Source organism: Microcaecilia unicolor, chromosome 6 (genome assembly GCF_901765095.1).
Source record: "Microcaecilia unicolor chromosome 6, aMicUni1.1, whole genome shotgun sequence".
Lineage (NCBI taxonomy): Eukaryota > Metazoa > Chordata > Amphibia > Gymnophiona > Siphonopidae > Microcaecilia > Microcaecilia unicolor.
The window spans coordinates 290,559,187-290,572,276 of NC_044036.1; the positions used below are offsets into that span (position 1 = coordinate 290,559,187).

Consider the following 13,090-nt stretch of genomic DNA (forward strand, 5'->3'; position numbering starts at 1 on the left):
AACAGAGGATCATCCTGACTATTTTTTCTTCAGATGTGGGTTTCTGCTGTACCCACTACAGAAGACATATGTTCCCTGAGCCTTGCAAAGATATTCAGTATCATTACACAGTTTGCAGTGCGACAAATCTGCCTTAGGGACTTTTGTCCGAATAGCAGGTGCTGGATAACACTCTTGGGAGCATCTTTCTAATAGCAGACGGTCGCTTGGGTAAGTGTCTTCAAATATTGGGCCCTAATTTACTGTTCTGCCGTATTCTTTCCTAAGTATCTGTTGATCCTTCCTTCTCAATGAAGCAGACAACTCTTTTGCACATTTCTGTCTCAATGGTCTTGAAAAGGATTTTATCCTAAGTCTTTTTGACAAGTTTCTTTTTCAATTCCCTTACCCTTACTTATCAGTAATTGTCTTCCAGCTTCTCAAAGCTCACACTGTGTTCCATTCACTTCATGTGAACATTTTGTTTTTCATTTCCTTCATACAGACTTTTTCCATTGTTTGTAAGATGTCCCCTTGCTGTTTATAGCATCTTTAACTTCCATTTATCAATACTAGCAGTTGCTTGTAATATATGTTATAGATTTGGTCTGATTTTCTAGGTGTGTGCACATTTTTAACCTAATTTCTCCTCCCTTAATAGAAGAAACATAACCCTGTATTCCCTGTATTATAAATTAAACACTTTTTTAAAGACTCTTGGATTCTTACAACAAATTACTTTCTTATGCATTATTCTTTGTTATGTATTCTATACTGTTTATTGTAAGCCACATTGAACTCAAACTTGTTTGGGCTAATGTGGGATATAAATGTCACAAATAAATAAATAAATAAATATGGGTGGTGGGGGAAGGGATGTGGCACTAAGCTGCATAGAATTTCTCTCTTCCTTCACTCTCTTCCCAATGCCTTCAGGAACAAATTGAGCACATGCTAATTATTTAAATAAGGACAATGAATTTCTTAGCTCATATCATGTTATGCAGAAAAGTGCATTAACTTTCTCATAGCCATGTAGTTGTATGAAAGTTGATGGTATTGGGGTGGGAGAGTGGTAGAAAAAAAAGGCTAGTATGCCAACCCTGCATCACAGGGTCACTGTCTTAACCTCTTTAGCAACCAATGCCATACATAAAAGGCCAATTTACTGATCAATATTCAGCTGGCAGCGGTTAGCATGTTTTTTAAAATGCTGATCGTCGCCGGCTAAATTAGCCCCAGATGTCTGGCCACTGGCACTGAATATCTGTCCCTGTGGTGGCTGCAGGGGTTTATCTGGGTCCCGGATGATATTCAGCCAAGGCCCACATAAACAGCTATGCAGGCCCCAGCTGAATATCAGGTGGGACCTGCATAAATAAAAAATACAAAAATAACCCCCCCCCCCCCAGGTCTGGTGCTCCCTTGTACCAATCTTCCCTCCTACCCCTGAAGAAAATAGAAAGATGCTCCAGCTCCCCTGTTTACTTCCATAGGCCTCCTCCGGGCCTACCTGGAAATGTCCTTGGTGGGCTAGGAAGAGATCGGGCAGAAGCGATGCCTCTTGAAAACAACTGTTATGATCTCTACATAAGTTCATAAATATTGCCATACTTGGACAGATGGTACCAAAGGTCCATCAAGCCCAGCATCCTGTTTCCAACAGTGGCCAATCCAGATCACAAATACCTGGCAAGATCTCCCAAAAAGTACAAAACATTTTATGCTGCTTATCCCAGAAATATTTTCCCCAAGTCCAATTTAATAATGGTCTATGGACTTTCCTTTAGGAAGCCGTCCAAACCTTTTTTAAACTCCGCTAAGCTAACCACCTTTATCACATTTTCTGGCAACGAATTCCAGAGTTGAATTGCACGTTGAGTAAAGAAAAAGTTTCTCCGATTTGTTTTAAATTTACTATTTTGTAGCTTCATCGCATGCCCCCTAGGCCTAGTATTTTTGAAAAGTGTAAACAGACGCTTCACGAGGAGGTCACGTGATGCTGTGAGCTGGGAAGGAAGTGAATTTTCGGCTGCTGGGAGCCCTGCCCGAAATTCGAACCTTTAAAGACGTCTCCGACCCCAGAAAGTAGAGAATCTAAGGCGCACACGCTCTCCCAGTATATGGACAAATATTTAACGCGATCGGCGATGGCGCAAACCGCAAAAAACACGAAGAAAAAAGAGGAGAAACCGAGACTTGGCGAATCCAAGATGGCGGCCGCCTCGCCGGCGATTTCACCCTCCCGCCCGGCCTCTGATTTCACGTTGCCAGAACTTACAGAAGCAGTGGTGGGCGCATTGGCCCCCCAGTTTGATCAGCTTTCTGCCCAGATAACGGGGCTGTCGGCGCTCACGACAGAACTTTCACGTCGGACTGGGGAGCTGGAGGCCCGGGTTGCGGAGGTGGAAGATGGTCAACAAAATAGCTCGGGAGAGATAGAAAGACTACAACGCCTGGTCCAGGAGAATGTGCAGCGAGTAGAAGATTTGGAAAATCGCTCGCGCCGCGATAATCTCCGCTTTGTGGGATTTGCAGAATCCTTGGCAGATAAAGACTTAAAACGCACATTGGAAACATGGCTTCAGGCACATTTCCCGGAGGCTGGAGAAGGCCGTACGATCCGAATTGAACGTGCACATCGTGTAGGACCTAGGCCGACAAGAGAATCGAGGCCCAGAGTGGTGATAGCAAAATTTCACTGTTATGCCCAAAAAGCGGCAATATTGCGACAGTATAAAAGCTGCAGGGAAACTACAAAATATGATGGAACCTTAATACGTATCTTTCAGGATTACTCTGCGGCTTTGGCAGCACAACGCCGCGCTTTTTCCACGGTTTGCACCTGTCTAGTGGAAAAAAGTTCAAATTCACCCTGCAATATCCAGCAACCTTGAAAATCTTGGCGAATGGAACCTGGACAACTTATACTGAACCAGATGCTGTAGCGGAGTGGTTGAATCATCACCAGACCTGACATTGGGGGGATTGCCATTATATTCCACAGATGGTTTAACCACACAATATGTTGATGGAGTTCTTAGTTGGCAGTTGCCGGTTGGATTGCTACTTTGCTTGAGTTCTAGAAAGTTTTTGTTGGGCTGCTAACGGCGAAAATTGACTGTGAAAAAGAGTGAGACCGAATGGCTGGGTGAACAAGATGGTAGACCAGAGACTTATGGCGGAATGGCTCAGGAATGGACTGGAGCGGAAAGCTGTTCGAATACCTGACGGTGTGATCTTGGTGGCTTTCTGGGCTATGTGAGACACTAACTATGATACATTTATTTTGATATGAAAGAAGGGTAGGGCTCCTATAGCATCTAGACCTCTGCCTGCTACACTCACTGAACGCAGTGAGATTGGTAAGACAGGCCAGATAGTTAGTGGGGGGAAGATGGGGGGAGGACAAGGGGGGGAGATACAGGGGAAGGGGGAGGGAGAGGGAGGGAATGGAAGCAGAAGCGAGCAGATTGATGAAGGGACACAAAGAAGAGCTGTGGGCTTGGGTAAACCATGGTATGATTGTGTGTTGGTTGATATAAGGAGCCTTTGGTTGAGGCTGGGCAACCGGGGCGTTAAGTTAGGTTTGCTATATGTTACTTTGACGAAGTTAGAAGATTGCTTTGACTGAACATTTAAGATTAGTGACCTGGAATGTGGCGGGGATTACCTCTCCAATTAAGAGATCAAAAATTTTAACACACTTGAACCGCCTAAAGGCTTCCATAGTATGCCTACAAGAGACCAAACTCTCAGACGAGGAACACCGAAAGCTGCGCCAGCAATGGGTGGGGGAGTGTTATTACTCCTCCTCCGGGGCTAGACGGGGAGGAGTGGCGATATTGATTAGGAAAGGGCTCCCATGCACTTCTAAATTAATAGGGAAAGACCCTAAGGGAAGATACGTCCTACTTCATCTCAATATTATGGGACAGGAATACTACCTATGTGTTGTTTATGGGCCAAACGGTTATGATGCAGAGTTTTTCCAGACATTGATAAATCTGGGTCTCAAATACGATACGGCCCCTTGGATTGTGGCGGGAGATTTTAACCAAGTGCTTGACCCGGACCTCGACCGCTCGACGGTCGGGGCATGGAGCGCACTACCCCGCAGTAAAGGATTACCTTATCTCTGTAAGTTAATGGACTTAGTAGATCCCTGGAGGTTACTATTCCCGCAAAGGCGGGACTATACCCATCTGTCGAAGGCCCACAAAACCTGGTCCCGTATAGACTACATTTTAGTTTCCACATCGCTTTTTTCTCGGGTAGTTAAGACAGATATGGCAACAATGGCGATATCAGATCATACTCCAGTCTGGGCTGATATAGCACTGGGACAAAATGTAGACAGATTTAAGTCATGGAGGTTCCCATCCTACTTAGCGGGGGATGGAGACTTTGGCAATTTCCTAGTACAAAATGGAAACTGTTTGAATCTGATAACGTAGCCCACAAAGACAACCCGACATTGTTCTGGGAAACTTCTAAAGCAGTTATGAGAGGGGAAATCATCGGATACTTAAGCGCAAGAAATAAAAAGATCTCCCAAGGCATAATTTTACTGGAGCGTAAATACCAACAAGCTAAACGGGCGCACATACGATGTAGAACCCAGACCAATTATGACAATGTGATTGCGGCACAGGTGGCCCTAGACTCACTACTCCACGAACGGGCCAAGAGGCAAGCTTTTGGCCGTAAATATCACTATTTCAAATATGGTAATAGACCTGGGAAATTACTAGCTAAAGTTGCAAAGGCCTGGTCGGAGAAGACATTTATTTCTACGGTGTTGGCACCTGATGGTTCCCGTAAATCTTGTCCTAAGGATATATTGACCATATTCAGAGATTATTTTTCCCGAGTATACCAACCGGAGGCGCAGCAGGGGGGACCAAAATTAGATGATTATTTGAGAGACGCGGGCCTCCCGGTACTGCCACAGGTGGTCCGGGATCAGTTGAATGCTCCCCTCCAGGCCCGAGAGATTCAACAAACGATCAAGGGTTTGTCCTTGGGAAAATCTCCGGGCCTGGATGGTTTCTCTACAGAATACTATAAATTATTGTCGACCCAACTGAGTGTTCCCCTGACACTTCACCTTGAAGCAGCTGTGGGAGTGGGGAGACTGCCCAGGGATTCGAATGAAGCCTTAATTGTTCTCATCCCGAAACCGGGTAAACCACCCGACTTGCCAGGGTCTTACAGGCCAATATCTCTTCTCAATGTAGATGTAAAAATTTTAGCTAAAGTCCTTGCTGACAGGCTGGCTATACATCTCCCGGCTTTAGTAGGGGACCATCAGGTGGGATTCGTGCGGGGGAGACACCCAGGTCTCAATGTCCGTAGGGCCCTGATGGCAGTGGCGTATGCGGAAGCCACGGGTCATCCCTTAATGTTGGCAGGCCTGGACGCTACTAAAGCATTTGACCAAGTGAATTGGGACTATCTCTTTCAAACACTTAAATACATAGGGTTGTCCGGGTGGTATTTGCATGCAATTGATACACTATATACGGATCCTGGAGCCAGAGTCTTAGTGAATGGAATGTGTTCTCCACGTTTTTTGGTAAGACGGGGCACGAGACAGGGTTGCCCCCTGTCCCCACTTCTGTTTTTGATATACTTGGAGCCCCTGCTGCGTAATATTATAAAAGACCCAGAGGTGGAGGGAGTTCAGCTACCACAGCTTCATGTTAAAGTATTGGCTTATGCAGATGACATTCTTCTAGTACTGACACAACCTCAGACATCGTTGACAATAGCTTTAGACCACATAGCAGAATTCGGATATTACTCGGGGTTCCAACTTAATTCACAGAAGTCCGAGGTGCTACCAATACCTCTCTCCGTGCGGGAGCGCTGGGAGGGAAGGTTCCCGTTGAAGTGGACCGCTGATTACTTGGTCTACTTGGGGATCAGATTGCCAACATCGCTCACGCAACTTTATAAAATCAACTTAGCCCCCTTGTGGAAAGAGACTCAACACACTTTAGAAATGTGGCAGCGCCTTCCCCTGTCCTTGTGGGGGCGTGCAGCTCTGTACAATATGGTCTTGGTTCCGAAATGGCTATATGTGGTCCAGGTGCTATCTCTATTCTTCTTATATAAAGACGAGCGGAAACTACACAGATTACTAGCTAGATATCTATGGAATGGGAAAAGACCCAGGGCTACACTACAACAAACATACCTTCCAATACAAAAGGGAGGATTGGGTGTACACAGCATTCAACGTATGTCAGTGGCGGGTTGCATGAGACATCTTACGGATTGGTTTAGGGGCACATCCTTTTTTTCCTTTCCCATTCCTGAAACTAAACTAGTGAGCAAATATCACTTTAGCTATTGGTTGCATGCACCAGTTGGCAAAGCACCCACCGCCAAAGGATATGCTCCTCTTTTCACGCCGCTGAGACGTGCATGGCGATGGCTGGGCAGAGCTGGAGGGTTCGAGTGCCACTCTTCCCCCTTCCTACCGATTGGTGGCAACGTAGATTTTTCAGTGGGCACGGATACTGAGACTTTTCAGACATGGAGGGAGGGGGGGATAATATTCCTGTTTCAAGTATTAACAAAAGAAGGCAAATGTAAGTCCTTCAAGGATTTGTGTGAGAATGTTGGACTTCCAGCACAGGCTACCCTTTCCTACTTGCAATTGAGCCATTACATTGCCTCCCTCCCCCGAGCGTCGTTGACCTCGCAGAGACGAAGACAAATTACAGATTTGCTAGATTTGGAGGCGCAGCTTTCGGTTCCTCTAAAATTCTATCATTTTAAACTCAAAGAGCTTTGCCCGGAGATATCATATGATCAGATTGCTGGGGCCTGGACTAGAGACTTGGGCTGTTCTATTACTGGAGTGATGGTACAGGCTAATTTGGCAATGGGGTATAAGACCTTTAGAGAGGTGACACTGCAGGAATCTCAATATAAATTTAACATGAGAATGTATATTTCGCCACATAGAGCGTTTAGAGCTGCCTTAAGACCTTTGGATGACTGCCCTAAGTGTGCGGGAACTGGGGCGCATTTGGGACATATGTTCTGGTTGTGCCCCCAGGTCCGTGTCTTCTGGACACAGCTTTGTGCATTCGTCTCGAGTATCTGGGGGTTGCAGTGGTGCCCCTTACCTACCCTTTTATTTGACAAATATAAGGTGAGAGGGAACCGAAGGAGGGGTATGTTACCGTTCCTACGCAGGGCGACTGCTATGGGAAAGAAAACGATTTTATTGAATTGGATTTCATCGGAACCCCCTTCCATGCCACGGTGGCGATCCCTTATGATCTCCCTAGGAGCTCTAGAACGTAGGGAAATAAATGACTTAGCATCCCCGAAAGGAGATCGACTATTACAATGTTGGTTATTGTTCTGGGATACCTTGACTCCCATGGCTCGCAGTAGAATTCTGAATGGGTAAGCTTGCAGGGTGGAGGGTGGGTGGGAGGTGGGAGGGGGGGAGGTTAGATAGGCACATTATGAAAGCAAAAATTATAAATGACCAGGTTGAACATGGATGTAATTAGATTATTGGAACACACTTGTAATGCAATGTTTTTTTTTTCCACTTTATTGTCACCTGTACCTTTTGGTCATTAATAAAAATGATATAAAAAAAAAAAAAAAACAGACGCTTCACTTCTACCCGTTCTACTCCACTCATTATTTTATAGATCTCTATCAAATCTCCCCTCAGCTGTCTTTTCTCCAAGCTGAAGAGCCCCAGCCGCTTTAGCCTCTCTAGCAGCAGCCTTGCCGTACTTCAGGTGCTACTTAAAGTACTATGAAGCTGCTACTAGAGGTTGCAGCAGCAATTTTCAAGAGGAGACAGTGCCAGTTTTGCTGACTGGCTCTAACATTATTCCTAGATATTATTCAGATTTCTAGGTTTTATATAGATCTACTTATCCCAAAAATGTTGGTGCTCAATGTTTTGGGAGATATTTAGTATACTGGAAAAACCATTCTTCCCCCTCCCCCACCACAAAAAAAAAAACAAAACAGGTTTTGGGATCCTAAAGCCTTCTGGGAATATATTATTCTAGTTTCTAGGTTTTTTTGTAGACTTACCTATCCAAAAAAAGTTTGCAGCCAGTTTTCAGAGAGAGCAGCTAATTTAAACGCTGGCACCTGAACTAAAAGTAAAACTTATCCGGATAGTGGCTGAATATTGCTGCTACCCAGATAATTTCTGTGGCCTGCCCTCTTTCTGCTCCTTTACTATATGGGTACTACCAGGTAGTTTAAATGGATTTTTGGCCCTATAGCAGCCAAAACTCCATGCACTGGCAAATTATACATTCACTGAGTGCCGGGGAACATATGACTTGCTTTAGATATTGGCTCATTTGTTGCTGTGGGTTGAATGATATGGGAGATAATGTATGCACAGGCAGACAGACACAGCAATTTACATAGAAAATTCTCTTTTTTAACAAAAGGTTCCATAAAGCTCTTACCTCCTCTGCTTCTTGCAGGTCTTTCTGGAGTATCTCAGAAACTTGAAGCTGCCTGAGTGTTTCCTGCAGACTTCCATTGACACTCTTTGCAAGGTCACTGGAGTGTCTGTGCTTCTCTTTTACCTCTCGCAGTAGCTCCCTGGAGCCCTATGAAGAAGAAGAAAGTGGTCACATTCCCTTAGGTGGTAGCTCTGTCAGCTCTCATGGGAAACAGCATGCAGAGCCTCAGTCTGTCTGACCTGTGAAGCCTCCCTGACGGTTCTCTCAGCATCCTGTGTCTTATTCTTGGCAGTTGTAGAGAGGGTGGAGGCATTTCCCAGCACCCTTACCACCTGCCTGGTCTTTTTCAGGGCATTTTGGATCACTCTGTTTCTGACAATTCCCATCTTCTGCCTCCTCACTGCTCTTTGGGCTTTATTCTGCATCATTATATCTAAAGAAAGAGTCAATAGAAGGAAGCAGTGGTGAGGGCTAATCAATGCTTTTTACTGTCATTTGGCTGGCAATAGGTGAGGGTGGGCATAAGTGATGGGACAGACAGTGGCTCACAGAGACCTCAGGCCACAGTCTGAATGTGGATCAACCCAGCTTAAACTTCAGAGAGTTATATATATATATATATATATATATATATATATATATATATATATATATATATATATATATAAAATCCCATTAATATTCAAAGTGATGAAATTGCATGTGCAGGGATATCTATTAATATTTGGTGGCACTTAACTGGTTAGTGCCATTGAGTATCAGTGCCAACCACTAAACTGAAAGCCAGCTATTTTATGGGTGGTTTGGGGCGGAGTTGGCACTTAAACACTGACCACTAAACTAAAAGACAGCAATCATGTGGCAGTCTGGGGGCAGAGTCAGCACTTATGTGGTTAAGTGCTGATATTCAGTACTTAATCACCTAAGTGTCCACATTTGACTGCATAAAACACAGTCCTATCTTTATGCAGTGTTGCTTAGGCAGTTAAATGCTGAATATCAGACTTACACATAAGAGATAGCCGACCACATAAACCTGGATATTCAATGCAGCGCCTGGACATGGATCAGCATTGAATGTCCAGGGATAATGCCAACAGCAGCTACAAACAATGCTCACTGCCAACAGCTGATTATCTACCCTTACATATATATATATATATATATATATATATATATATATACACACACATACATGTACATTCACAAACACACACATACACACACAGCCACATACACAGCCACATACACACACACACACAGCCACACACAGCCACATACACACACACACGTACACACACATGCACATTCACAAACACACACATACACACACACATATATATACACACACACAGCCACATACACACACACACACAGCCACATACACACACACATGTACACACACATGCACATTCACAAACACACACATACACACACACATATATATATACACACACAGCCACATACACACACATAGCCTCACACATTCTTTTTTTTTTTTTTTGTACGAAAGGGGTTCAGTCTCAGATTCCAAAACTTACAGACTGATTTTGGTAAAGCTACTTTACAAATGAATCAATAGCTATCAGGAGAAGACTTTTCATTTATGTTTCTAAAGTGCAAGTGAAAATTTGCTAAGTTTGTGTTCATCCTAACCCTTTCCTCTTAAAGCACAGAGACCATACAGGATGGTTAACTTCCTTTCCAAAAGGGGAAGTGCTGATTCTGGAAGCTGAGCTTTGCCTCCTTCAGTTCCATGGTCAGGCTGCCTTGATTCTGTTACCCCCTCCCCCTTCCTTCCATGCATCCCAAAGGCCTCCTCAGTACCTTGGACAGCAGCTTTAGGAAGGGATGTCTTAGGTGCTGTTTTTACCTTCTAAATCGGAAAGTAAAGACTTTGCTGCAGTGGTAATCTGCTTTCCTTCTGCAACTGAAGATGTGGCCAGGGTCAGAGCAGAGCTGCACCTCTCCTGCAGCTGTTGGTACAAAGAAAACAGAAATCCAGCAATTAAAGGTGTGAGAAGAGAGAGAGAAGAGATGGGTAAAACCAGGGAGGGCCATGGGGGAAAAGAAGAGTGAAGGATATCACAAAACCTAAGTTTGGTTAGAGGGGGATCCAGCAACCTGTGCACCAAATACAAACAGGAGGGATGGAGCACCAGGTCTCCATCAACACATATAACATTTCAACAAATTATTTAATACATGACTGCATCATATCAAAAACACATTAAATACATAATACAATGATATGAGTAATAGTAATATTAGTGTTAAGATGTGAGACCCTCCCATCATTCTCAGCGAGGCAGATGTGAAGCATGTATGCAGCTGGGGAATAGAAACAGATGAGGAACATACATGCAGCTGGAGGTAGGGTACATGTACAACAGGGGTGACTGCTGTTATTTGTTTACTTTAGGCCTGCACTAACCTCTGGATTCTATATAGCCTGACAAATCCTGTTGTATTCTGGATTTGCGTACGCAACTTAGTTAACAAGCCAATCAGTGCCGATAATTGCCACTTAACAAGCAATTATTGACACTAATTGGCATTTATTTATTTATTACGATTTATATACTACCTTTTTGAAGAAATTCACTCAAGGCAGTGTACAGCAAGAATAAGTCAAACATGCATAGACAATTACAGCAGTAAATTGATATTCAACTAACAATGCAAAGTATAGCATGGAGGGGCATAATCGAAAGGGACGCCCAAGTTTTGTTGAGGACGTCCTTGCAAAATGTCCCGATGGAGGGGCGGGGAAACCCGTATTAACGAAACAAAATGGACGTCCATCTTTCATTCGATAATATGGTTGGGGGCGCCCAATTCTTGAAATTTAGGTCGTCCTTAAAGATGGTCGTCCCTAGACTTGGTCGTTTCTGATTTTTGGCGATAATGGAAACCAAGGACGCCCATCTCGAAAATGACCAAATGCAAGCCCTTTGGTCATGGGAGGAGCCAGTATTTGTAGTGCACTGGTCCCCCTGACATGCCAGGACACCAACCGGGCATCCTAGGAGGCACTGCAGTGGACTTCATAAAATGCTGCCAGGAACATAGCTTCCTTACCTTGTCTGTTTGTTTTATGTAGCCCATTCTTGAATTGATGTTAGACAGGTGGTCAGTTTATTCAGGGCTTTGGGTAAGCCAGGTTCAATGGGTATGAGTAGATGCACATCATCTGTGTAGATGTAGAACTTAGTGTCCATCAACTGAATCAGTTCGGTTAGTGGCTTGAGATAGTACTGAACAGAATAGGTGACGGAATTAATCCTTGTGGTACCCCTCAGGTCAGTGCCCATGGTGATGATGAGGTGCTTCCGAACACTATGGACTGTTGCCTGTCTGATAGATAGGATCTGAACCAAGCAAGTACTGTTTCCTTAATACCTGTTTCTGCCAGTCGTGTTAGCATGATATCATGATCCACAGTGTCGAAAGCTGCTGAGAAATCTAGTGGTACTATCTCAGAGGCAAATCCCCTCTCTCGGTTTCTGTGAAGATCATCTAGTAAGGAAACAAGGATTGTTTCTGTTCCATAACCTGGTCTGAATCCAGATTGACATGGATCTACCCAGTTTCTCTCTTCTAGCCAGTCAATGAATTTATCACACACTGTTTGTTCTTTAAGTTTTTCTAGAAACAGGATGTTGGATACTGGCCGGTAACTTTCAAGTTTGTCCTGGTCAAGATTGTTCTTCTTTAGCAAAGGACACACCATTGCCCTTTTTAATGCTGTTGGTAGTTGCCCATTAGAAAGAGAGGAGTTCATGATTTTTGTGGCACCTTCTATGAGGCCCCTGCTTGGCTGCTGCACTATCTTTGATGGGCAGGGGTTAAGGGAGAATATAGTTGGTGGAAGATTGCTTAGGATTTTGTCAAGGCTCTCCTCTGTTACTGGGTTAAAACTGTCCCAAATGTTGGTGTCAGGAGGGGATTTCCTGTAAATCCTGGTGGAGACTTTTAATTTTGTTGGCAAAATATGCAGCAAAATCATTGCAGTTCAGGTTTGATTGGGCAGGCTGGATCTGTTGTGGGGGTTGCAGTAGGCTGTTTAATATGCTGAACAAGTGCTTAGTTGAATTGGTAGCCTGTGGTGCTACAGGATGTGGAGACCATTAGCCCTGAGCATTTTGGCAGCCCCTACCCCAGAGCCTACTTTCAAATAAGGTCAGACACTTTGTGAAATATCGCACAATCCTACATAAAGACGCTCAAAACCTATAATGAAAATGTACCACACCATAACAGCCCTAACTCACCTATGAAAAGACATTGATATGAATATTATATTGGGCCTAGATCACCAATATACCTGTTAACTGGGAAGCTGGAACAAGCTGGACTGTTACAGATTCTTACACAAACACTACATGCTAGCGCAGGGGTGGGCAACCTCGGTCCTAGAGGGCTGCAACCCAGTCGAGTTTTCAGGTTTTCTTCAATGAATATGTATGAGATCTATTTGCATGCACTGCCTCCATTATATGCTAATAGGTTGCCCACTCCTGTGCTAGCAGAATCCTTCACCTCAGAATATAGACAGACTCTCACCTGATAGAAAATAGGGGACCACAAAAAACATGTAGACAAAACCTGAAATGGAGACCCCCAAGAAAGCCAAAATC

The 13,090-nt window shown here is 44.1% G+C and overlaps 1 protein-coding gene across 3 annotated transcripts in view; it reads right to left on the reverse strand.

Annotated features, from left to right (window-relative positions):
• The window catches only part of LAMC3 (laminin subunit gamma 3), a 70,098-nt gene that overhangs the window by 7,701 nt on the left and 49,307 nt on the right, over nt 1–13,090 (reverse strand). For all 3 annotated transcript variants that reach the window (XM_030207815.1, XM_030207816.1, XM_030207818.1), the window contains exons 24-26: nt 10,324–10,426; nt 8,690–8,883; nt 8,451–8,597 (exon numbers count right to left, since the gene is read on the reverse strand). In XM_030207815.1, the coding sequence (XP_030063675.1) occupies nt 8,451–8,597; nt 8,690–8,883; nt 10,324–10,426 (444 nt within the window). The remainder of the gene's footprint in view (nt 1–8,450; nt 8,598–8,689; nt 8,884–10,323; nt 10,427–13,090) is intronic.